This window comes from Haemorhous mexicanus, chromosome 2, assembly GCF_027477595.1.
Source record: "Haemorhous mexicanus isolate bHaeMex1 chromosome 2, bHaeMex1.pri, whole genome shotgun sequence".
NCBI classification, from domain to species: Eukaryota; Metazoa; Chordata; class Aves; order Passeriformes; family Fringillidae; genus Haemorhous; species Haemorhous mexicanus.
The window spans coordinates 48,832,242-48,856,293 of NC_082342.1; the positions used below are offsets into that span (position 1 = coordinate 48,832,242).

A 24,052-nucleotide genomic window follows, 5' to 3' on the forward strand; every position below is an offset into this window, starting at 1 on the left:
AAAAGCTGTGAGATGTGTTTTAGGTTGTTGTAATAAAATAAATCCTCTGGAAAGATTCTCCTTAATGCCATCCCCTTTCTCAGAAACCTGCCATGAGCCATCAATGAAATCAGCACAGCAATGCAGAAAACAACCACATCACTACTTTTAGCATTCATAACTTACTATTCACATACCTGTTCCAGCTGCAAGTGTGTTGGCAGAAAACTATTTCTGTCTTGTCCCTGGCTGCCTGTCACTTCTCCCTGTGCTGGATGTATTGCCTGCTTCCCTCTTGCCTGACCACACTTACCACCAGAGCCAGCTGGGTTAGCACAGACCTGTGATTCAGCTGTTGAAGCATTTTGCCCCAAGACAGCTAGGGTTAACTCCAGCAGCAGCTCAGCTGGGGCAGTAAGACCTCACCAGAGGAGGAGTAAGATAAAACAGCATCGAGCAGATGGCCCTCCCTGGAGCACAGCTGGAAGGAGGAGAGCATGTGAGTGCAAGGCTGAGCTTTCTCTCGGCGTTTCCTCTGATGGTGGTTGACAGCCAAGGCAGCTGCCACTACTCCTCACTTCTCTGCTGCTTTCTGTGCCTTCCCCCTGTCGTACCCCTCAATTGTGCTCACGTCCCTCCCATCATCCCCAAAAAACTTATTTTTAACCTGGATCACTTCTCCAATCAGTCACTGCTCAGCTCCACAAACACTGTGCTGGCACAGCTCGCAAGAATGAACTGGGGAGAAATAAGAGGGAAGATGGGCGGCTCTGGCAGCAACAACAAAAGCTGCTCTCCTGGAAATCCAGCCCAGGAGTCTCCTCTACTTCCTTCACACCAGCCTACAAACTTCCCAGGTGAAAGGAATATGATTGTGATATCTCCAATCATAAGGTTTTTCTTTTTTTTTTTGCCTCTGTGCTGCATTAAGAAAGATTTTAAGAGCCATATTTTGTATGTTGGTATCATACTAAGTTTAACAAGCTAATCCCTCCCTTACTTGTGCAGTTATCACCTAATATTTCAAGGCAAAACTAGGACATTTTTCAAAAATACATTTGATCATTTAAAAAGATATAGCCAAGGGGAAACAGTCTTACATGACAGGCTATAAATCAACATGTTAGATGAGTAATTTTAAACCACAGAAGAAGGAAAAAAAAATCTCACTGTATCAAGCCAATAAAAACCCTCTAACACTCTAGAACATACTGGACCTATTCCACAACAACTATATTTCTTAAGAAAATACAGTATTTTGAACTCTAGAGAAGTCTGAACCTGATTAAACTGAAACGAAGGAGAGGGAGGAAAGCAGAGCATAGGACATGATTCTACTCATCTTCAAAACTGAAGTCTGAGGAGGGAGTTTGAGAAGGTTCAAACAGATATATTCTCTTGAAGAAGTCACTTAGTGTTGACACATTTGCTTAGTAGTTCCCAGTAATGCTGGCAGGGGATCAGTATTCCTCACCTCTCTTCTTCAAGCCTTTACTCAAACTTCTAGGAGACTCTAATTTTCCAATGCTTTCAACCTATATAATTTGATAGCAGAACTGCCAATTGTTTTTCACACTTTATTGCTACTACTAAGTTCAATACTTGGCCCACTCTAATTTTGATAAATGCTCACCGATGACACAAAGCTGGGAGGAGAGGCCAACACCCCAGAGGTCTGTGCAGTCCTTCAGAAGGACTTTGACAGGTTGGAGAGATGGGCAGAGAGGAACTGTCTGGAATTCAACAAAGGCAAATGCAGGGTCTTGAACCTGGGGAGGAACAACCCCAGGCACCAGCACAGGCTGGGGGTGACCTGCTGGAAAGCAGCTCTGTAGAGAAGGACCTGGGGGCCTGGTGGACAACAAGCTGTCCCTGAGCCAGCAGTGTCCCTGTGGCCCAGAAGGCCAGTGGGATCATGGGGTGCGTTGGGAAGAGCAGTGCCAGCAGGTCGAGGGAGGAGATCCTGCTCCTCTACTCTGCCCTGGGGAGGCACACCTGGAGTGCTGTGTCCAGGGCTGGGCTCCCCAGTACAAGAGAGACACAGAGCTCCCAGAGGGGGTCCAGCAGAGGGTTACAAGGATGACTACGGTAGTGAAGCATCTCTCCTGAGTGCAGACTGAGGGAGCTGGGCTGTTCAGCCTCCAGAAGAGGAAACAGAGGGGACCTCACCAATGTATACAAATGTATAAAGGGAGGGTGTCGAGAGGATGGATCCAGGCTCTTCTCAGTGGTGCCAAGCAATAGGACAACAGGCAACAAGCAGAAACTGATGTGCAGAAGCTCCACTTGAACATAAGGAGGAACTGCTTTACTGTGCAGGTGACCGAGCACTGGAACAGATTGCCCAGAGAAGTTGTGGAGCCTCCCTCACTGGAGATATTCAAAGACCATCTGGACACAATCCCCTGCCACGTGCTCTAGGATGGCCCTGCTTGAGTAAGGAAGCTGAATCAGATGACCCACTGTGGTCCCATCCAACATGAACCATTCTGCGGTTCTACAATTCTTATCATCAGCATTATTATTATTACAGCCCATACTCAGTTGCACAAATACTATTTAAAGGCAGCAATGTTTCTTCTAAGATCTTTAAGGGTGCAAAACATTAAGAAACAAAAAGAGACAAGTGATCACTTTCCTTCCTTGAGGAAACATATTCTTAAAATTGAGCTCTACAGCAAAGCCACATTGAGCAATATTCTTTTTGAGTATTTCAGTAGCAGAATGAAAACTGGCCCATGCTTTAATGGGGTAACAAGCACAACACTACATGGCACAGGAGGGAGAATTCATAAGGCAGAGTTTCAGAAACTAAGACTCAACAATGTACAGTAGTGCACAGGTGAATGTCTTGATTTCTGCATGAAGTAAAAATAATTCAGTTTCTCTGCACCTGTTTGACAAAGCTGCCAAAGGTAAGGATATATGCCTGGTTAGGCAATCAAATTTCAACCTCCCAAACTTGCCCTAAGAGAACTGGGTGGAGACAGTCCTACTGTCTCCACCCAGCAATCCTACTGATTGCTAATCTGCGAGTATGTTGCCAAGTACTGTTAGGTATGTCCCTGCATCAGACCACACTGCAGGTTCATGGGAAGATCCGTGTTTGTATTCTTCAAGCATGCCAAGCACAAAACAAAGCCAAGCCTCCATGGTGATGATACATGGACATGGTCCCCTGCATTTTGATGATCAGCTTCACTCTACACTAAGAGGTCATCTTGGGGTAGTTTCTACAGTTCCAGAGAAATGGTCTTTCCACAATTCCACTTACTTGGGCTTCCAGCTGTGTGCACACTGCCTTGGACAGTGCTGTGAGATGCAGAATCACAGATGCAGTTACTCCTGAACAGCAGTGTTCAAGCAGTGCTTCCAAGGCCAACATCTGCTTCCTGTAACAGGCATCGTAACTGTCTATTCCTCTTCTCCAAGGCATCCATCAGCATTTAAAATTATTGGCATTATGGTTAACTACTTTTAATCAAGCTCTCCAGTGACTGCCACCACCTTCAGAGACTAACGAGAGGCCAATAACTGGCAGGCTCAGAAGTATGTGCATACATATATACATATATATATATATATATATACACACACACACACACACACACATACAATATGCGTGAAAACCTGAATTCAGGCATGTTTTTCCACAAATGAAACGTGTAGGATTTATGTTTCAGAACATGCAATAGCTGAGATTGTTGGAACTATCCAAAGTACTGCCTTGCAAAAGAAAACAGTAATACAGCCATAGTAGTTCCATATGTAGCCCATTACTTGAGTGACTATAATCATTCTTGTATATCAGTTTTAATAGTCGGTTTTCAACTTGCAGCTTTTCTCTGCAAAAGTTTAGAGCCAGGAAACTAGAGCAGAAGTACCTTAAACTGTAATAATCTGACAGCTGAAATTTAAATAGGATCTATGTGCTAAAAGCCAAACGAGCTTTCAGTGAGTATTACAATGCTCCCATCTAAGCAATCTCTCCGCCAAGGGACTCTGCATTCTTTCCAACCTGAAGTGTATGGACTGGGCTATGCCACCAGCTGACTACTCATTTACTCCTGGCCTTGAACATTAAGCCATTTTTTCAGTACAACCTCAAGGTGTCCTCTTGTAGAAAGTTAAATAAGAAGACAGAAAGAATGAGAGATCTCTATGCAAACAATAAAACCACTGAACATTCATCTTTTCTGCATTGCAGCCTTCTCACATTTCTACCCTAGAAAAATCAATCCAGCTTGTAATGTCTTCTGGGTAGAGACCTCATTCTTTACACTGATGTTGCACCAAACAGCTTTACTCCAATGTCAGGGTGAAATGGTGGCTTTTAATTTGATTATCGCTGCAATACAAATGTGAAATCCAAGGCAAATAGTATAACTCTTGTTAGCCATTTACACTGGTAATACCAGCCATACCACAATGAGGTTTTACCAGTTTCTATCATGCAGGTCATGCAACAAGAAGAAAAAGCTACACTGGAAAGACAACACTTTAGAGAAGTGATACATAGAGGGTCTAACATGCAGGTCATAATCCAAAGATCTTGTTCCGCTAGGAAAGGTACAATCATTTTCTTTTATAATGTCATTATAAATGCTTGGAAAATTCAGTGAACACTGACAGCATAATTAAGAGAGGAAAGAGGGAAAATACCAGGTATGCTAGAAGGTACAAGAATATCTTGGCTGGTTATTATAACTGCTTATTCAGTCGTCCATGTAATCTGAAATCCAAGTTACCAATATTAAAGAGATTTGAACATACTTCATTTAAGGCCAAAATCTGTGCCAAACCTTAAGTCTAAGTAAATGGACTTAGCATGTGTGTGTACTGGTGAAACAGGGGGACTCTTTTATTGCTCAAAATAGGCAGCAAAACTCTGGCCCGATGAAATCATTAGGAATTTTACAGCTGATTCCAGTGAGGGCAGAAATTCAGCTCAAGAATCTTCATATTCTAGCATGGTGGGGATACGATCCCAGTCTACATGCATAGTGGATCTGTAATCCCAAACACAGTGCTCTTCTTTCACACTACTTTGACAAAACTTCCTCATCTCACTGCATTCTGCACAACGGTGCTCAGACAACAGACGGGTTCCCATCAGATTGTGCAGGCAAAAAGCTTGCTTTTTGTCTTCTGACCCAAGCAACGAAGGTGGACCCCCTGTTGTTGCAGGTGGGGTCTGAGGAAGGAGGACACTGTCACTCAGTAGCTGATGAAATTAAAAGGCCTCCCATCCCCCTGCAGCACTTCCTGCAATGCTCCATATACTACAAGTCATATAACACTACAAGCTGGATCACAGCTCAGTGCATTCCACTGCACTTTGTCACGCTTCCCTGACCGATACTATGCCAAAAATTACTAGCTTTAACAGTTCTCTGGTGAATAAAAGAGCTTTTGCAACTCTGAAGCAGAGCTGAGTTTTTAATTCATGTTAAATCTGCTTTTCTGTTCTGAAGGAACATTTTTAACGCTGCCTGTAATTCCCCTTCTGTGCTCTTTTTACTTCTGTAGTGACTTTTGTGAAGCTAAAGGAAAAATTCAAGCTGACTAATTTTAAAAGCCTTAAAGAGATCTCTAAAATACACCTGAAGGAAGTAAAAATATGACCTAGCAAAATACAAAGATGAAAAAGATCCACATCACATTAATATAAATCTAGAAATACATGGCAATAAGATTCACAAGAAGGCTACCATAGACAACAAAATCCAAAGTACAGCTGCCAACTGAGCACAGTCTTGGAACAATATAAGACTGCTCCTGCAAACGTCTTCTACTCAGATACTCTTGCAGTATAGAACTGTGCCCTAGGAAACTATCCTTTGTAATCTTTTATGCAAAACTCATGCCTACAATTACAAAAGAACCTGATTATGAGAAAATTGTAAAACAAACACAAGCACTTAACAGTAAAATGCTCTTTATGGCAATGCTTGACTCCTCTCCAGAATACCAGCATGATGCATGTGCACCCAAAAAAGGGATCCTGCCTCCCTCCAAGCCAGTTAGCCTTGCTCAGTAGATCAAGAACTGTTGCCGGCCCCAGCCCATTTTTGGAACAGTGGGTTTCACTATCCAACCCCATCTTCAGGCTGACCTGGAAACATGCCTGCCCTGATTTCTCCTTGCATATGGAAATAATAAAGCTATTTTTACATGAAAAGCAAATGTTTTATTTTCTTAAAAACAAGAACAATAATTGCAACAAGCACAGAAGCCAGGCATTTCAAATAGAGGAGGGTGTTACCTGAAAGTACAAAAAGCAATTAAGCCCTGTGAACAGAGCATGTGGGCAGAATGAGGGGTTAAGCATGACCTTAGACAGCAAGCAAACAAAAAACTGAAAAGAGAGTGGGAGGGAGGAACACAAGGTAACCTGGAGTTCTTAAATTCAGTAAACTGAGAAGGTGGGGAAAGTAACTCTGCAGTGACCCCAGCTAGAGACAGGAGCAGGCACACACTGGAGGAACTCTGGTGGGAACCCCACACTGCTCTCCCTGGTGTGCAGGGAGCAGTTCAGGCTCAGGATGCTGCTTCTTCCACCCTGCAGAGTGGAAGAGAAGGGCTTTCCCAACACCTGAGCATGATCTCTTCAAGCCAGATATGCCAGTTAAAACAACCAGTTTACTATTGATGGTTGAGCTCAGCACTACCACCTTTGAGACCCAACTCTCACTGCCCCTCAAGTAAATGTCAAATATCATCCTCTCTGCTCACACATCCAGTTCCTGCTTTTTAGCAGGAGCTTCATCCTTGTTATACTTCTAATTGGCCATCATCATTGTCAGATATCACTCTCCTGTCAGAGTTTAAACCTCAACAGCAATACTTCCTCTATTCATTAGCTGCCATGATCTGTGAGTCAAAAAGAAAAAAAAAAGAAAAAAAAAAGAAAAAAGAAAATAGACCCTTTTCTCAGACTGGGAAACCACAGAACTACTATGTGAATGTGGCAAAACAAACTAGCTGTCTGTTTAGTGGCAGGAGTTTCCCCAAATTCATGGCTGTCAGGACTCAGGACATCCCTCTGGCAGTCCTGAGAAGCCAAGACCCCTGCCAGGGGTCTCAGAGACCCTGGCACAGAGCCCAAGATGCCTGTGGTTTTGATTATGACCCGTGGAGCAAGTTACCAACCTTAGATGAAGATCTGCAAGCCACGACAAATTAAGTAGAATCACAGTGAATTTATCACGGGGTGAAAAAGTAGATTTTGGGGTTTTCTAGAATGGAGGTTCAGAGGGCAAGATGGAGGGATCTGGGCATGTCCTGCCTTTCTCCTCCTTCTTCTTGGCCTCCACCTTCTGCTGTGATGTTGGCACTTTTAGATTGGTCTAGAGTAGAAGCTCACTGTCTAACATAGGTGATAGGTATTTGAAAGTAATTGTAAATATTGCACACGTAGTTTTTAGTCTAAAGACATAACTCCACCCGGGGGCAGGCAGAGTGCCTCTGACTGTCGTGCTGAGCGGACCTTGGCGGGCCAGGAGAAATAATTTTATAGTTAAGGAACAATAAACAACCTTGAGACCGAGAAATGAAGAGCCCTGACTCCTTCTTCAAGTGCCGGGCTGGGAAAAGAGACTTTCCAACTTTTCTTGGGATCACTCTGACCAGCTAGAGACCCCGACACATGGGCTCAATAGTTTCTTTGCAAGGAGGGCTCCACTAGTTTGACTTAGGGCTTTGTCTGAAGCTAGGCAATGGTCCTGCTTCTCTAAGCTCATGGGAGAGAGGAAGAGAAGGAAGTTATATGGCAGAAACTAGGATAACTGGCCTGCTCCAGCTAGATGTAGATGCTGTGCTGATGCTACAGCTGTTACTGTTTGGCCTGTGTAGGGCAGGGTGAAGACTGAGTTCATACTCCACTACACAGTGGTGAGCTTGGGAGCACAAACCCTCTAGCTCAAAGCAAGAAATCATTCTTTGGAAAGAGCCAAAAAATCCTGCTAGGAATGTAGCACTGCTATTTGCTCAAAATAGTGCTCCTGGAGGTGCTGAACACATAGCAGAACACTCTGACCTTCCCAGGAATCTGGGAGAAGGCAGCTCTGCCTCCAAAGCAGAGCTGTGTCTCAGACTCTCTCTCCTGAGCAGTGGTGTTGCAGGCTCGGGGGACAACAGATTCTCCCTGGCAGCGAATCTGAGCTCCCATTTCTGCCTGAGTGAGGAGCAGGGCCTGCAACAGCAAGTTCTCAACCTCCACCAGTTTCTAACACTTACAAATCACAGAGAAGTTCCTGGAAAAAATCTGTTGCAAATGATTTTACAGTATTACAAAGTAATACTGAAAAAATACTTTTTCTAGTTACTTTCATGTGGTTAAGAGCCCTGAAGGTTCACTTCTCAGCAAACAGAGAGATGAGGGGCAGGGGGAGGCACACCAATGCAAATGAAAATTCTTGTGGTTTGCTTTCAAATTTGCTGGCACTTCCCAGTAAGGTCCTCTTGTAGTATGGGCAGCTGGCTTGCCATGTGTCCTGGCTGACACTGAGGACTTTTGCCCACTTGTAGATTCCCAGGCTCTAGATCTTCAATTTGCACTGCTGAACAATGCACCAGTAGCTTCTCTCCACTATTTGCACAACTACAACACCACACATTTCACAGGTTTGTTGTAAAACCCCTTCCAGAAAGCACTCAATGGACATAGTGCTTGCATTGAAGAACATGATAAAAAGATTTTCTAAACAGAAGGGATGGCCAATGTGCAAGAAATGATCACAGGAAGGAGATGGAAGTGAGTTTCCAGCATAGCAACTGCTGAAGCATCTGGAAGAAAAAGAAAAATTCCACCCTGCTAAAGTACAGAGCCAGCAGGTTGCTACCATGTCTGGGCAGCACAGATCACATGGGCAATGAGGGGATCATCTAAAATACAGAGATCATCTGAAATAGAATCAAACTGTGCTGGACAACCAGAAAAAACAGGCTCCACCAAGCTGTAATGCATATGGTTTGGAGCACTCATTTGGAGCCAGGACAAAACCAGCCCAATATGGAGTGAATTTATCTTGATTCAAAGGTCTCTGATGTTTGACCACAACTTTTTCTATTTTTAATTGATACAACCAGAATTTTTTTTTTTTTTTGTAAATGGAGATACCTCACACAAATTAGTATTTCAAATATTCCAATTACATTCATCGAATTGGATTTTATGCATCTTTATCAGGTTGACATCTGGTAGGATGGTGGAATGAACACAGCAACTGTGGCAATGCTGGAAGAAAAGCATGAATGGGACAGGTGGCTGGTTTAAGCACAGCCTAAGAAGCCCTGACACTGAATGGAAGAAAAGATGCAGAAATAAAAACACACAGGGTGTGCTGACAATGTCACATTATAGTTGCATCTATAATTTAACATGACACACCAATTTTTTTTATATGAAAGACTGAAGTCTATACTAGAGTTATTCCTTAGTAGTTTGCAATTATAAAAAAAATCAACTCAGTTAGGGTGTTCAGAGGCACACAGAGAAAGGCCCATAAGTGATGTTGAATATTAGTCATTCAAACCAATGGAGCAGAAAAAGCAATGCAATAGGACCACAGGTAAAGAAAGGAAGGTATACACTTGAAGAGGCTGGAAGATAAAAACTGATACAGGAGGAGAACAAAACAAAACAAACAGGGAGGGAATGAAGCTGCAGATCAGCAACAGTGATCTCTTTAAGTCTCAGCTGACATTTTCTTTTGTTTTGAAATAACCCCCATCCAACAGATTCAAATAATGGATAAAATCCAAATGTGGCCATATAAAGACTTTTACAGGAGTAATTTTACACTGCTAGCTCTCCTTCTAAAGTCAGTCTCTTTAAAGGGCAGAAACTTAACCATATTATCACCCAGTAGCAGCAGCCTTCTTTCTACCAGTTTATGCATGTGAGATGAAAGACCCTGCATCTTTGCATTCTTTGGATTAAATGAGTAATTTACAAACCTTGTGTTTAGAGTAATGAAGGATATAGAAAAGGAAGATAATGAAGGATATAGAAAACAGTTGAAAAATGCTTGGTCATTCAGTATACATTTAAATCCCACCATTTTCCCAATTCTCACTGTGTTTGTATTTCTCTAAGTGCCTAAGTGACTGTGAGTGTCACAGTAAGTTTCACACATGCACACATACACTGAAAACAATTAAAGACAAAGCAGTGGCACAGGACAGAGATATTTTCATGTCCTTGCCATGGCCATTACCTGATTCACAAAGTTACAGGTACACAGTGTTCTTCGGCTTCAGTCCTCTGAAAATTAAATGACCTAGAAATAATTTTTTTAAAGTATTTTCATATCCTCTCTCATTCTTTTTATCCTTCACTTCCCTAAGGAAATATTTTTAATTACTTGGATTCACTCAAAATGAAGAGCACAAGTTTCTCATCAGGAAAAATCCATCTCTTACACTGCAGGGAAGCAGAACATAGCCTCAAACATTAGAATATTGTTTCCTTAGACTGAAAAAGAAATCCTCAATGCAGTACCAAATCCTGTGGATTAAGTTCTTCACAAACAGCTAGCACTGTGCAGACACTGCAGTCTATATCCAAATACATATATGCACACATGCATTGCTTGTACGAAACCAAATTTCTATGTTTCTATTTGAAACCCAGAAGTTTCTTGTGAACTGCCAGTGACTGCCCAGATGGCAGGACAAGTCCATTAGGAACAAACCAGTTTTGCTGTGCTGCAGCCATAGCTGGGAGACCCCAGCAAGATCAGAGCTGACAGAACCACCTCCACAGAAGCTGCCCAGTAACAAAGTCAAAAATATTTCCACCAGCAGCGGTATTTTGGGTGATGTGCAGCAGATGTGTAGAGCAGGCCGACAGTAAGAGTTCGACTGACTGACTTTCACCAGGCTTTTAGTAAAGCATCTTCTGGAGATGGGAAACTGGGATCCCTCTCAAGCCTGGACAATATGAGACTGCTAGTGCTAGGATGAGAATACAGACCACAATGCCACAGCAACTTCAGCCTCTAATTTGGTAATCAGAAGCACTGTTGAATTTAATTTTATTTTTTTCCAAAAAGCTAGGGAATGATAAAAACTTAGAAATAAGGGTCAGCACTTCCCACTCTAAGCCTCAGCTCCAAGCAACATAAAAATGTCAGATCTAATCTACACTCACAATTAGGTTATGAACATAAGCAGAAGGAATGAAAAGTTAGATGTATTTCACAAGCTATACACATAACCTACTTAAGTTTAAAGCCCAAGTTAAGACAAACATTTGCAGCTTTAAGCAAACAATGACCATATGTCTGTCCCTACTTGATTTTACTAGTGTAAATTGCATTTATTCCAGCAGTACTTGGTTGTGGAACATCTACTCTATAGCTAGAGTGGCTATAGCCACAGCAGCTTGTAATCCACTCAGAATTCTTTCCGAGGTCAAAGAAAGGAAAACCTGGGTCTAACCAGCTGTTTCTTAAGAGTGATTCAAGGCAATGGTGGGGAATTAATGGCATATCCACTACATGAGAAAAACAGCAGCTGGCACCACCAAGTAAAAAGATTTGAAGGGCTCTTTCACATCTCCCCTTATCTACTTCAGACAGCACTGCACATAAGCATTTGCAAGTCACAGAGACAGGCAGCACCCAAGAAGCAAAGAGTGCAAGTACTGGAGCCTGATTTATGGAAGATTAGGGGGACACATGGAGAACACACAAGGCACATGGACATTCTATAGGATTTGACACCACAAGCAGCTGCCAAGCACAGTTTGAATGCTGGGCCCATGGGAGCACCAACAAGCTGTGGTCTGCTTGAGATGGGGCTACAGCAAGAAAAAACTGAGGAAAAAAAATGTAATTGTATGTCATTTTATGTATATTTGCCTATTCTTTAGAAAAATAAAATCAATTTAAAAAAAAATTGACTCCACAGAAGTATAGCACATACCTGAGTATCACATGAGTAGCACTGAATTTTTATTTTCATTGTACTAATATTCAATTAGCAGCTTTAACATAAGTTTTAATTAGTTTAGTAACTACTAAAAACATTCCTAGGTTGAATTGAGTTCTAAATGCACACCTTGACCTACCCCTAAAGACAGTAGCATGCAAAAGTCTTGTATCAAGTCCTTCCGCTGAAATTTCTCTATGTTTAATAAAAGTACCATTCAATTTCTTTAAGAAAGAAAAGAACCCCCACAGAGAAGCAAAAACCACCCCACATCCCCCTTCCAATGCAGAGACGCTATTTTTCAGTCTCAGTATAAAATTACATTGGTTCCTCTCAGATACGAAAGCTGAAAGAACAGCAGAGATTTAGGCTGAGAATAACATAAAAATGTGAAAGGAACTGTTACACCCTACTACTATTGTGATATCAGCTTCCTGTTAGAATAATAATGGCAATCTTCACTTTTGGTCACAAGGGCTTTTTATTCAGAGACTGAAGTAAACGCTTATGCAGATTTTTTAGTGACTGCAAAGAAGTAATTTCCTTTCTCACTAAAAAAAAAAAAAAATCCATAGCTCAAAAGTCTACTGGCAATTAAATTTTAGTAAGTACAATTTAAGTATCCAGTGCAAGTTAATCCTGTACCCTGTTATAACAAGATACAATTTTATATTTTTATATTAACTCCCAGGCTTCTAGAATGTTTATCTGATATGAGGAATAGGAAAGTTTAAGATGACTCAGGATTTACACTTATCTACAGTTTAAAGTCTAGCATCTGATTCCTGTCCTGTCATGTCAAACACAATCCTGCTATCAAGATGTAATTTATTCTATAGTTTGATAAAGAAGAAAAAAGACTAACAAGAATTAAGGGCAGAGTTTAAAATATTCTTGTTCAGTGCAATATTACTGCCCAGCTGCCAAATCTTGTCATACAAAGGAGAACACACGATCATTTACAACTGTTAATAAATCTTTCCACCACCACAAAAACTCAAGGGAAAATACTTTTCTTCCTTCTGCAGGACAAGCATATCCCAAGCCATGCTCACACAGAACAATACTAAGAGCATCTTCTCACATACACTGTGGGAGCTGTGTCATGACACAGAGAATCTAAGTATGCTCACTAAGCCAGTATCATCAAGAGGTGACAGAAACATAAGAAGACTGGAGACAAGAGAAAGGGTTTAGGAGAGAAAGTTGTCAGAACATATCAGCTGAAGAGCAATCTCCACCTCTTGCTTTGAGCCCCTGGAAAGCTACAACTCACTTTTTTTCTGAAGAACTGAAATGACTTAAGTTGCTAACCTCAGGCATATTAGTGGGGAAACACATTCCGTTACATGCTTTGAGGGAAGAACACTGCATTATACTGGAAATCTCTCAGAAAGACTGAAACCAAAAAGGGAGGTTAGAAAGAAAAAAGTGTAGGAAAAGGTTATGAAACAAGCCCTCAATACACCTAGTAAAGAGAAGGCAGAGGGAACAACTTACCTTCAAATGGTGGATGCAAATGGAACACCCAAGAGACTGCTGGCCTGAATTATCAGATCTATTTCAGTTGCTAAAATAAAACCTTTCTCCTACATTCAGCAGTGAGTGCCCTCATTTGAACATCCCTTTTCTCCTCCCTGTAGCCCAAAATACTTTTACAAGCAGCACAGCTTGTAATGACTTGCACCATATTAGCTCAGCTGGCCAGAGCATGGTGCTAACACCACCAAGGGCACAGGTTAGATCCCTGTATGGGCTATTCACCTAAGGGCTGGACTTAATGATCCTTCTTGTGGATTCCTTTCAATTCAAAATATTCTGTGATCCTCACCTTTAAAGTATGTCCCACAGAATAACCCAGGCAACCTTATAACAGCTCAGTCATTTTTCATTAACCAAACAATGTGGACTGAAAACATCCAGAAGATGACTAAGATGTTCATCCTGGAGGTTTTGGTAAATAGCTGGGCAGACAAAACTCCTAACACAGGTAAAGTTAACTCAAGGAATCACAAAATTTTGTTACAGGACAGGCCAATGTTATGAAATTAGTTCTCTTATTTGCTATTACAATTTTTGCTGTCCTTCACCTTGAAGGCAAGCTGTCTCTTTAGACCTGTCCTCTTAAAAAATACATCAAAACAGATATTTTATTACAGCAAAGCTTCAGCAAGTCTGTTATCAAAACAAAACTCTACACTGTATCTGCTTCCAGTCACCACTCCAACATCATGGTGAAAAGTCCTACTGCTCAGTAACAGACTGCTTGATGGCACATGGATCATAGGTGGACAAGCCTGACCTATACAGAACAGGAAGAACAGAATACTAGTTGTACAAGCTAAATGCAAAAATAAAGGACTTTTTGCCAATGCCCTATTTGGCAGAACAATGAGAAAGAACTGCAAATATTTGTTCAAATGGAGAGAAATACTTTATTCCCCATTCTCAAAACCTGAAACCAATCAGCATTCACAAAACAGGATACAATCTTTGCCAAACGAGTTCAATAAAAAGAAGGCAAGCCATGAGGAAGCGACTGAAAGAATCCTGGAATGCAATGAGGAATTTAAGAAAAAAAAAAAAAAAAGGCAACCAAAACCCCCACCCCGCTTCTACAAACTGAATTTTGTTAATTCAGCATAACACTGATGACAAGGTAGTTAATTTGATATTCTTACACACATTATTACACCATTCCACTTCATTGAAAGACACTACAATTAGTAACCAACGGACAGATCTTCCCCTTCGAAGTATCCTGATATTGGCACAGGGGGTATGTGTTTTACTCCAGATATTTATAGAAGCCTCTGGAGAAAATGAAGCATAAGAACTTCCCCACTTCACATGTTCATAGTTGTACAGCAGATAGCATGTTACTGGCAGTATGTAGCCTGTAAAAAATCCTAAAACATGATTTTTTCTTAAAAATAGCTGTCCAAACAAACCATGTCTAGAAATCTTCGCCCAGAAAAGGCACCCTTTGCTCAAAGGAGAGTTTGCTTGAGGGAAAGAAAAAAAAGCCCACAAAAGTGACAAGTGTGTAACATTCCACAGTTCATCTAGAACTGCTGCAGCCCACTCTAAATTACAATGTCAGTGGCTGTTTATGCTACAAGGAAGTACAGTAAGTACAGTACAGCCCATTCAGGTTGTTGGAATGCCACTGATCATACACTCAATTGCATCTATTCATTAGAAACATTCAGTCCACAACAGCAGCTGCTTTTACCACCACACCCCAACCGCCACCCAGCTGCCCCAGGTGATTCCAGTGGTTTACCAGCCCACAGGACAGATGCCCCACACTCTTGTCCCCCTACAGTGACTGCAAGTTATGCTTCCAAGCTCAAGGACTTTTATTTACTAAAGAATGGCATATTAGGTGTGCTTTTGGTTTCAAGCTTTTAGAAAGAAAAAAGTCTGGTCTTATGCAGTCATGCTTTGTGAGTTTCAAAACTATTTAGGCTGCACTAATTATTTTTGATTGAAACTCACTAAATAATTACTGTTGAAAAGATGACTTAAGCAAACAACAGACAAGTTGCTCCATTTGTTTCAGAAAAACAATGACTAATTATGTGTGTTATTTTGTTTATCTCGTAAAAACAAGAAAAGATGTAATCATGGCTTCTTTCAGGTGAACAGTGAAGTCCCCATTAAGTTTAGTGTATCAGATTTCACTATAAAATCAAAAACTACACAATGGCTGAAAAAGAAATCTTTCTGGAAGAAAACAGGTCATTTAAAAAAATACAGGCAACTTCCTAACCAATTAAAAAAAAAAAAGAAATCTGTTCTCCTATGTAACACCTATGATGACTGCAATTGAAAGACATGAGAATTTGATATTTACTTCATTATTTACATTGCATTTCATATACTTGTTAAGTCTACCAAGTGGTTTATAATGAACCTCCTGGTTGTGTGGGACTTTATAGAGCAAGAGCAAAGAAATAAAATGTTACGTTTCCTTTTTATTTAATAAAACCAATTTCAATTTCATCTTAAGAGTCACTTTAGGCAGAACAGGGAGCTGCAAACCCCAATAAGCAACATCTCTTGTAAGATGTAAAATGGTTGTTGTTAAAATCTATCCATGCTACAGATATGTGGAGCTAGTAAGAGCATTAAATAGAAGTATCCTTTTTCTTGCCCCTAAAATTCTCTTCCTTTTCAACTGTCACTAGTTCCCTCCACCCTTCCAAAAGCCCTTACCATGTCGTAACAAACAGACTGAAGAAGAATCATGACCCTTGCATGGTGTCCACCACAACATTTCCCACAGGGTTAGTGTTACTTTTCAGTGCTCCATCCAGGACACCAAAAATCATCAGCCCAAACCCAGCTGGAAAATGGAGTTCCAATAAGATCAAACTGAGTGTAATAGCCCTCTACTCCTTCTTCACAGCCTCCTAGAATGCTCAAGAATAGAGCTTATGACAAACTGCCAGACACTTCAGGATGCCTGCAGCACCTGAACAGCTGATTTGTGTACCATGAAGCAGCATCAGGAGGAGTAAGATTTTGTATTCTGCAGGCTTTCTCTAGTGAAAGGCTCAAGTAGAACATTAGCTGTTCATGGACTGAAATCCTTAACCTCAAAACAGCTTCTCATGGCTTTTGAAAGGAGAAGGTTGGTTGTGGGCTTCTATGCCCATTTACTGACCTCACACAAGCATTGGGTTCAGAGGTAAATAAAAACATCCCCAAAGAAACTGAAGCTGCCTTCACTTCTCTGGTAAATCAAAGATCTGTTGCTGCCCACAGGACTAAAGAAGATGTCCACGTGGTAGGCATTCAAAGGCTTTGATTCACAAGCAGGGACAGGGCAGCTTGGGATCACTGATTTAAAACACAACATCACACAAAATAGTTCAGCATCTGATCCAAAACAGCTCAGGCAGCAGGGGGAAAAGAAGGATCTAGAGGCAGTAAGCAGGTCTGTCACCCTACACTATGCCATCTCCAAGGTCAGATACCATCCACATCATCTCAAAAAGCTCCACTCATTCACAACCCTCCAGGACAGCGAATCTTTATGTGGTCTGGACTCACCCTAGGAAGCTCAGCACTTTTATTCACAGGATTCCAGTCTTGAAACCTCTATTTGGACTCTAGCCAAATGTGACCCTGGTTAAGCATAGACCTGAGTGCCAAACACACCTAAAGAATAGGCCCAATAATGCCATTGCCAGGCAACAAGTCACAGCTAAGCAGAAACAACAAATGGGAGGATGGAAGAATCATGGTCAATGAGGAGGGGCAAAAAAAAGCTCAATCAAAAATGTGAGCAAAATTTAAGGAGCAAAAATCTCCACATCAGAGTCAGAACTGGGTTCAATGCTCTAGAAGCAAAAATACCATTGTATGAACATTGAAGTCAAAATAGCTGAATATATAAAAAAATTTACACACATGCTTCATTACACTGCTTTGAATACCAAGGCATTTTAACAGGTGTTCAGGTATTTCTGCTTTATACATTGGCTTAACATTACTGTGCTGTAATGTGCTCAAAGTACTTTCCAAGAGTTCAGTCCAACAAGCCAAGTCCTATGTGTGAACGATTTGTCCCTGTAACCTACGAAATGTGCATTTCCAATCCAGAATCCAGCTGTGCTCATTTAACCTTGACTCATATGCACAGGGAGTGTTCCCATCCTAAACAGCTAGGGAAATTTAGAGGCTAGAGTTCTAAAAAACCACTGTTTTCATGATGTACTAGAGATCAGAGAAAATCCTTAGTTCCTCCAGTTAAGTAATTCAGTACAGCATCTTGGTTCCCTGGACTAGGAAGTGTTTAGTTGTTCTGCAGCACTTCTTATTAGATATGCAATCTACTCTAGCTCTGATTATCTTGTGTAGCATAAACTCTTTGGCATAGAAACAGCACTAATTAATATTTATATGGCTCTAGGGAAATGCATACTGTTATACTGTTTATAATAAAGCTTGATGTTAGTTTTGTTATACAGAATCAGAATATAGTCTAGGAGAGTAAAGAGACTCACATTCTGCCATGAGTGAATGGGGGCTAAGTTTTGAAATCAAGGAGACGCCACTGAAAGCACTTTGGTTTTAAATCTCTCCAATTTGTATCAAGGATTATAAATGGAAATGTTTCAGCTTGTCAACAACTTCTATTCAATCACACAGGGAAAAAAGTGTTCCTGCAACACTCAAAATCTGAACCCAAACCAGCGCTTTTTCTCTAAAAAGCAAAATTTTGAACTACTCCTGGACAGAGGTGAAAGTTGACACCAACACTGGAAGCACAAGCAAGATGAATGCAGCTCAACACAAAACACTGTGTTCTGCACCATGTGAAAGGTCTTTGAACTAAGAATATATTCTAACATCAATCCCAGGATGACAAAAATAAAAAGCATCTCTACACCAAGTCTCTGATCTGAGCACGGCTACCACCTCCTAATAGAAGTAGAGAAAGCGAAGAAGAAAAGGTGTGGACAGAATCACTGCAGTTAGCTGAACATCTATCCAAGCCCTCGTACTGGCCCACAGCAAGTGAGATTCTTCAAATACCAGATATTGTGTCTATAATTTCTTACAGTTTTTTCTGACAGTGAGCTGGGCTTAGATGTGCTAGACAAAATTCCACCCTATTACTCACAACTAAGGCTTGTTACTAAGCATTGCAGGGAAAATGAAGAAATAAAAAAGGAAAAAAGAAGAAAGAAAGCTAAAAAAAAAAAGACAAGCTACCTTGTTCAGTCTCATATATCAACTGGGGAAACCACATAATAATCATAGAAGAATCCTAGAGGTGACCATGACTGTCTTTAACATAAATGAACCCCACACTAGTCACATCTGTCCCCAGTAAGTCCATCTATTCTGTTGCTCATAGAGAAATATGACTGCCAGAAGAATCAGTGCGTTTCCATGATTTTGACAGCCACCATCAAAATCCTTTCTTCAGCCCAGACTATGAACTTGTTTTGACAACAGTGCCAATCCTCCCTCCCAGTTCATACGTACCTGATCACAACCTGCATTCACCAGTTCCTGGAGCATCTGCCTGTTGACTTCCACAGCTGCTGTGGTGCTTGACTCATTAGCAAAAGGCAGCAGAGAATATCTGATTTCTCGCAAAGCTTTCTGATACGGTCCAAACTTGGGCGTTTGTCTCATCTGCTGCTGCCTTGCAGCATCCTTCCCCATTAAAATCTTAGGGTCCAGAGAAGTTTCACTGCCTGCTCCAATTGGCAGTCCCTGACCTGAAGATTTGGATGGCTGCTTTAAACCTTCTCGAATTTCTTGCAACCTTTGTCTGCCGTTTCCAGAATACGTCGTAGCAGGAAAAGTCTTTGGCCTCATTGTTGATCCAGTTTTCTCTGAGCATAAATACAGCTTTATTTTTGTTTCTTTTAAATTATTTCAAAGAAGTGTCACTTGATAGTATCAATTTCTTGTAAACATAATCCTTCACAGAGAAGAAAAGGCAAAATTCTCAAGAGATTTCTGCCAATGTTTTACTTCAGCTCAAAATCTTCACATTTCCTAAGGAAAATGATAATCTGTGGAATCATCATTTTGCAGACTGACAGTGACTGAAACAAAAAAGACCAGAAAGTACGTTAAATTAAGTAGATATTGTAATTGCCTCTGAAGGGACAGCATGACAATTAATCAAGTGAAAATGAATCAGTTGAACCTCTTAAGCTGTCACAGTTGGATACCCTTTAATGATTTTCATTTTATCTGTTTTCACCAGGATTCTAGAACATTTTCTCAACATAACCAATAAATAACTCATTTTTCTTGTAAGTCTAATCTTCAAAATAAATTAAAATAAAACTCCTAAAGAAAAGGTTAAAAAATAATTTAAGAATTGTACAGTATCTAACTATGGCAAGTTTCCTATCCAATTGCATAACCAAATTCTGGACAAGCCTATCCTATTTCATAAATAGGGAAGAGTACGCTTATGAAATGTTTTTTCCCCACTTAAGATTTTGTTTGTTTTACACTAGCTGAGCACAGTTTCAGAAGTTTATGAAAAAGATTTATAATGGAAATATTGATGACTCTAACCATAGCAACTTCTAGTATTTCAATAACAAAGTGAGTAACAGAAAGACAAGATATTTTGCCTTTCCACGTGAATAACTTAGCAAAGTCCGAAGGTAACAGTCCTCACAGGACTCAAGGAAGAGGGGAGGAAAAAAAAGAAGAGAGGAAAGGGTATATTGATATTTCATTAGCTGTGCCTTATAGGGAAGAAAGGGAAAAGATGGGTAAATGGAGCTACACAGTAAGAGCAGAAGATGAAGAACCAGATCATACAGCATCCCAACACAGAAAAAGACTTTCAGACAGCTTTATGTTCTCTGCTGCATGTCAGCTCTTCTGATATACAGCAGAGAACACCTATGCAGCACAGCTGAGCAACTGTAAAACTTGTGATCTCCGTGCAGCAGAGGTTACAACAAGAATCCTACCTTAACTAAATCTTTATGCATCACCACAATACAATAATGAAAAAATGGTGCGTTTGGGACAGGATTAAAAGACAGCCTCATCAGAAATGCAACCTTGCTACTGATGCTGGTTATGCAAGTTGGCTTCTTCTGCTGCCATTTGCACTGGCAAAGTGACTCCTGAATGGTGCTCCAGCCACCTTGCTGGTAAGGGAAGAATTCCATTCAGTTGTTTCCAAATTGCAAATACAGAGGATGGTAACACACTGTATGTTTCTCACTGGCATCCAGAAGTCAACTGGATTTTTTTTAAAAGTGCTTCACTTTTGATCATAGGACATTTATCACTGAAAAGGATTTCTCTGGGAAGTACTGTTCTTTATTTTCCCATGCTCATACTAAAACCTCTTTTTGTTGTGATAGCTGTAGCACTTCCCAAAAAACCAACCATTTCCATGCATTTACCATCACTTCTCACTGCCAAGCCCACAGCTTACTGTTGTGAAGCCCAAAAGAACAAGGACATATTCACCTCTGAAGCCCACCACCACTTCCTCATCAGGACAGACTCCACTTCAAGCTTTCCCCTACCAAGATCTCAAATGCAACAGTGCAGTCAGACCCCAGACTCTTCTATCATGGTTCACCAGACTGAAATGCAGGAGCACAGATTAATCACTTGATATTAACCCAAGTCAACATTTTTTGTTAGGATTTAAATGCTCCATTAACTAAAAAACACCTATAATGTGTTCGAGGTCTTGAGCTCCTCCATTCGGTGCTCTCCATGAATACTCTGCAAAGCTAACTCACAGAGAAGTGACAGCAACATTTGCCAATTGTTTTAAGGGAAGTGCTAAAGCTGCTCATCCAGATTTTGATGTTTCCACAAACCAGCTATTGGACAGTAACAGCTCAAGCTTTCAATGTCGCAAGTGAAGACAAAAGCAACTGCAAGATCTCAAAAAGAGTTTTTTTCTACTTGGACACAATATCACAAAAGATGATACACAGGCTTGGTTAAAAGTAAAACACAATAGTATTGCAGCTTTCTTTGGATTACATCATAACTAGCTAGTGCTTAGAAGATACAGAGCAATTAATTGGTTGATAATTTTCTTTCTTTTCCTGACAGCAGCAGGCACCATATGGCTTGGTTTAGGCATCTGGGTTGTTCTTCCTTTTCAGTCCCTGTGCCAATCCTCAGGCCTGGGACACACCGGGAAAGCTTGCAAGCCCCCCACCTCTTTGCAGCAAAAGACTGCTTTCCCACTTACACACATGCTTCACATAAAGAACTTCTGTGACCTTTAGCCTCAGCCCGAGTCTAATAATGCTGGGTCAAGCCAGCTGGCAACTTCCTCAGCTTACATTTACAATACTGCTTAAACCAGAAAGAAATGTTGCTTGTTCAGACAGTATGGATGACAGCAGCAACAGCAGTAAGTATTGGAGCTAACTGCAAACCTGTTTCATATTTTACAGGGGTTTTTTTTAAACTAAATATGTAAGATAAGCAAAAAAAAAAAAAAATTGAACATTAAATATTACAGATGATTTACAAGGAAAGACAAGCTGCTGGCTTTTTTTATATCTTCCTGATTTGCATTTTTCAGAAAAAAAACCCCATAAAATGGTTGTATGCTTTAAAAAGTATGTAGTGTATCTCATTCTGTCTAAGCATTTCTAACTGTACATCTGGATTTGGATAATTTCAAATCCTTCTAATCTGCACCCTGCCTGCAGCATGCATGTAACAACAGCCTTCCTGCCATCAGAAGAAATTATTTTTGAGTTGTTAGCCATTCTGACTAAACAGTCCTAAGGTCTTTTCCAAAACGTTACATCTTCCATACTAATTAGAAGCTTGCCCATTATCCTGAAGGATAATGGACACTTCAAGCAGGTGCAGCATTACTTTAATTACATCAAGTTAAACAATTTTTGAGGAACTGATTGTTTTGTTTCATTTGAGAAATACCAATAGCTGCTCTGTCAGCAACCAAACAATTGATCAATGACACACTGAAATTATATGTTGATGTCTGTTTTCCCAGTAGCACTATCTATTCACTCTCCTGTTTCTTCATTCACCAACAGGCTGCATGTGCTAGTGGCTCTGTGGAGCTGGGACACAGGCATGAAACTAAAGCTCACCCAAGCTGTTGAGCTGTTTCCCTGTAACTGTGCAGGCACTGGAGTGAGCTGAACTTGAAATCACTGCAGTGTAGGAAGGAGTAAAGTTTTAAGAAACTGCTACAACTTCCTTCCCTCTCTCAATTTACAGGTATCACTTTGGGGGCTTTTTTATAACACCAATTCAAAGAGGCAGGGACTGTTCAGCTCGTATTGGAGGTGTACAATGCAGGGAAAGGATTTTCATTTTCATTATTATACAAACCGTGCTTCTCTTTATAAGTGGGCACATTGTGGAAGTGAAGAAAAATAGAAAGGAGATTTTTCCTAAAACGATTCCACCTCTCCTGCTAACAGGACTGTCCAAAAGTGACTCTGTGCCCGTGTCCCACTGCCAGCACCAAGCACTGGCCCAACGCAGGGCTGTGGGAAACAGCTCACCTTCCTTCAGCAGCCCGGCAGCGACCGACCGCAAAGCCCGGACACTCCAAACGAGCCCTTTTTGCGTCATTTGGGCGAGTGCCTTTCCCGAGGAAAGGGGTATTTCAACACGCACACCGCTCACGGCAGCGGAGAGGGTGGCGAGCTGCCCCTGGGTTTTGGCAGTGACCTTCAGCTGACTGGGAGCAGCGGGCCCCCGCCGCAGCCAGACGGGACCCCGCGGGCCCTGCATGCCCCCGGCCGGCTCCCCGGGGCCCTCGCTGCCTGCGACACCCAACCCGCAGGGTCTGCCCCGGCGGGTGGCCTCCCACCCCCGTGCCGCCGGGAGCCCCTTCTCCCGCCACTCCTTTCGTGGGCAGAAAGCTCCCAAAATAAACTCCGGCCATTTATTAGCAGCTCCGGCCAGCTGGGGCAGAGGCCTCGGACAGGCGGACCCCCACCCCGCTCCGCCGGAGCTGTGCTGCGCTGTCACACGAGTGTCCGGAAAATGTCGGAGGGCGCGGGCAGGGCGCCCAGGCGGCCCCCACCAGGGGACTCACACACGGGACGCTCGCTCCCGCTTCGAGAACCGTACCAGCTCCGCTCGCCCGCACCCCCCGCTTCCCCACAGGACTTTCCCTTCCGCGCAGAGCAGTTTTGGGGGATGGGGAGCTGAGGGGGAGCCCGCGCCCCCCGCACCCGCTCCGCTCACCTCCCCGGGCGCCCGGCGCCGCCGCTCGCCCTCCGGGGGTCGGCACGGCGCGGCTCAGCAGCGGCGGCGGCCGCGGCGGCGCGGGCCGCTCTCCATCTTCCCCCTTGGCCGTCCCGGGCGCCGAGTGCGGGGCGCAGTCGGGACATTCGCTACATTGTTGGCATTCCATTCGCGCCACGTGACCCCGCGGCGCCCGCGTCATTCCACTCCCCTCCCGGCGCATTCCAGCGGGGGGAGGGGCTTCCAGGGCGGGAAGGGCCGGGAAGGGCTGGCGCGCCCTCATGGACCGAGGTGGCGGCGGCCGCCTGCCCTCCGGCCGCCGGCCCTCTCGGGGCGGCCGTCCGTGGGTTTACAGGCAGTAAGAAGTGACACTTTTTCCCCTCACAAAACCCACTCCGCGTCACAGCAACTCCTCGCTGGG

At 42.2% G+C, this 24,052-nt stretch overlaps 1 protein-coding gene across 1 annotated transcript in view; it reads right to left on the reverse strand.

Annotated features, from left to right (window-relative positions):
• LATS2 (large tumor suppressor kinase 2) overlaps positions 1 to 23,773 on the reverse strand; it is a 49,561-nt gene extending 25,788 nt beyond the window's left edge. Inside the window, exons 1-2 of the mRNA XM_059838719.1 lie at positions 23,632 to 23,773; positions 18,922 to 19,493 (exon numbers count right to left, since the gene is read on the reverse strand). Coding sequence (XP_059694702.1) covers positions 18,922 to 19,260 — 339 coding nt within the window. The 5' untranslated portion in view covers positions 19,261 to 19,493; positions 23,632 to 23,773. The remainder of the gene's footprint in view (positions 1 to 18,921; positions 19,494 to 23,631) is intronic.
• Positions 23,774 to 24,052: the final 279 nt, after the last annotated feature.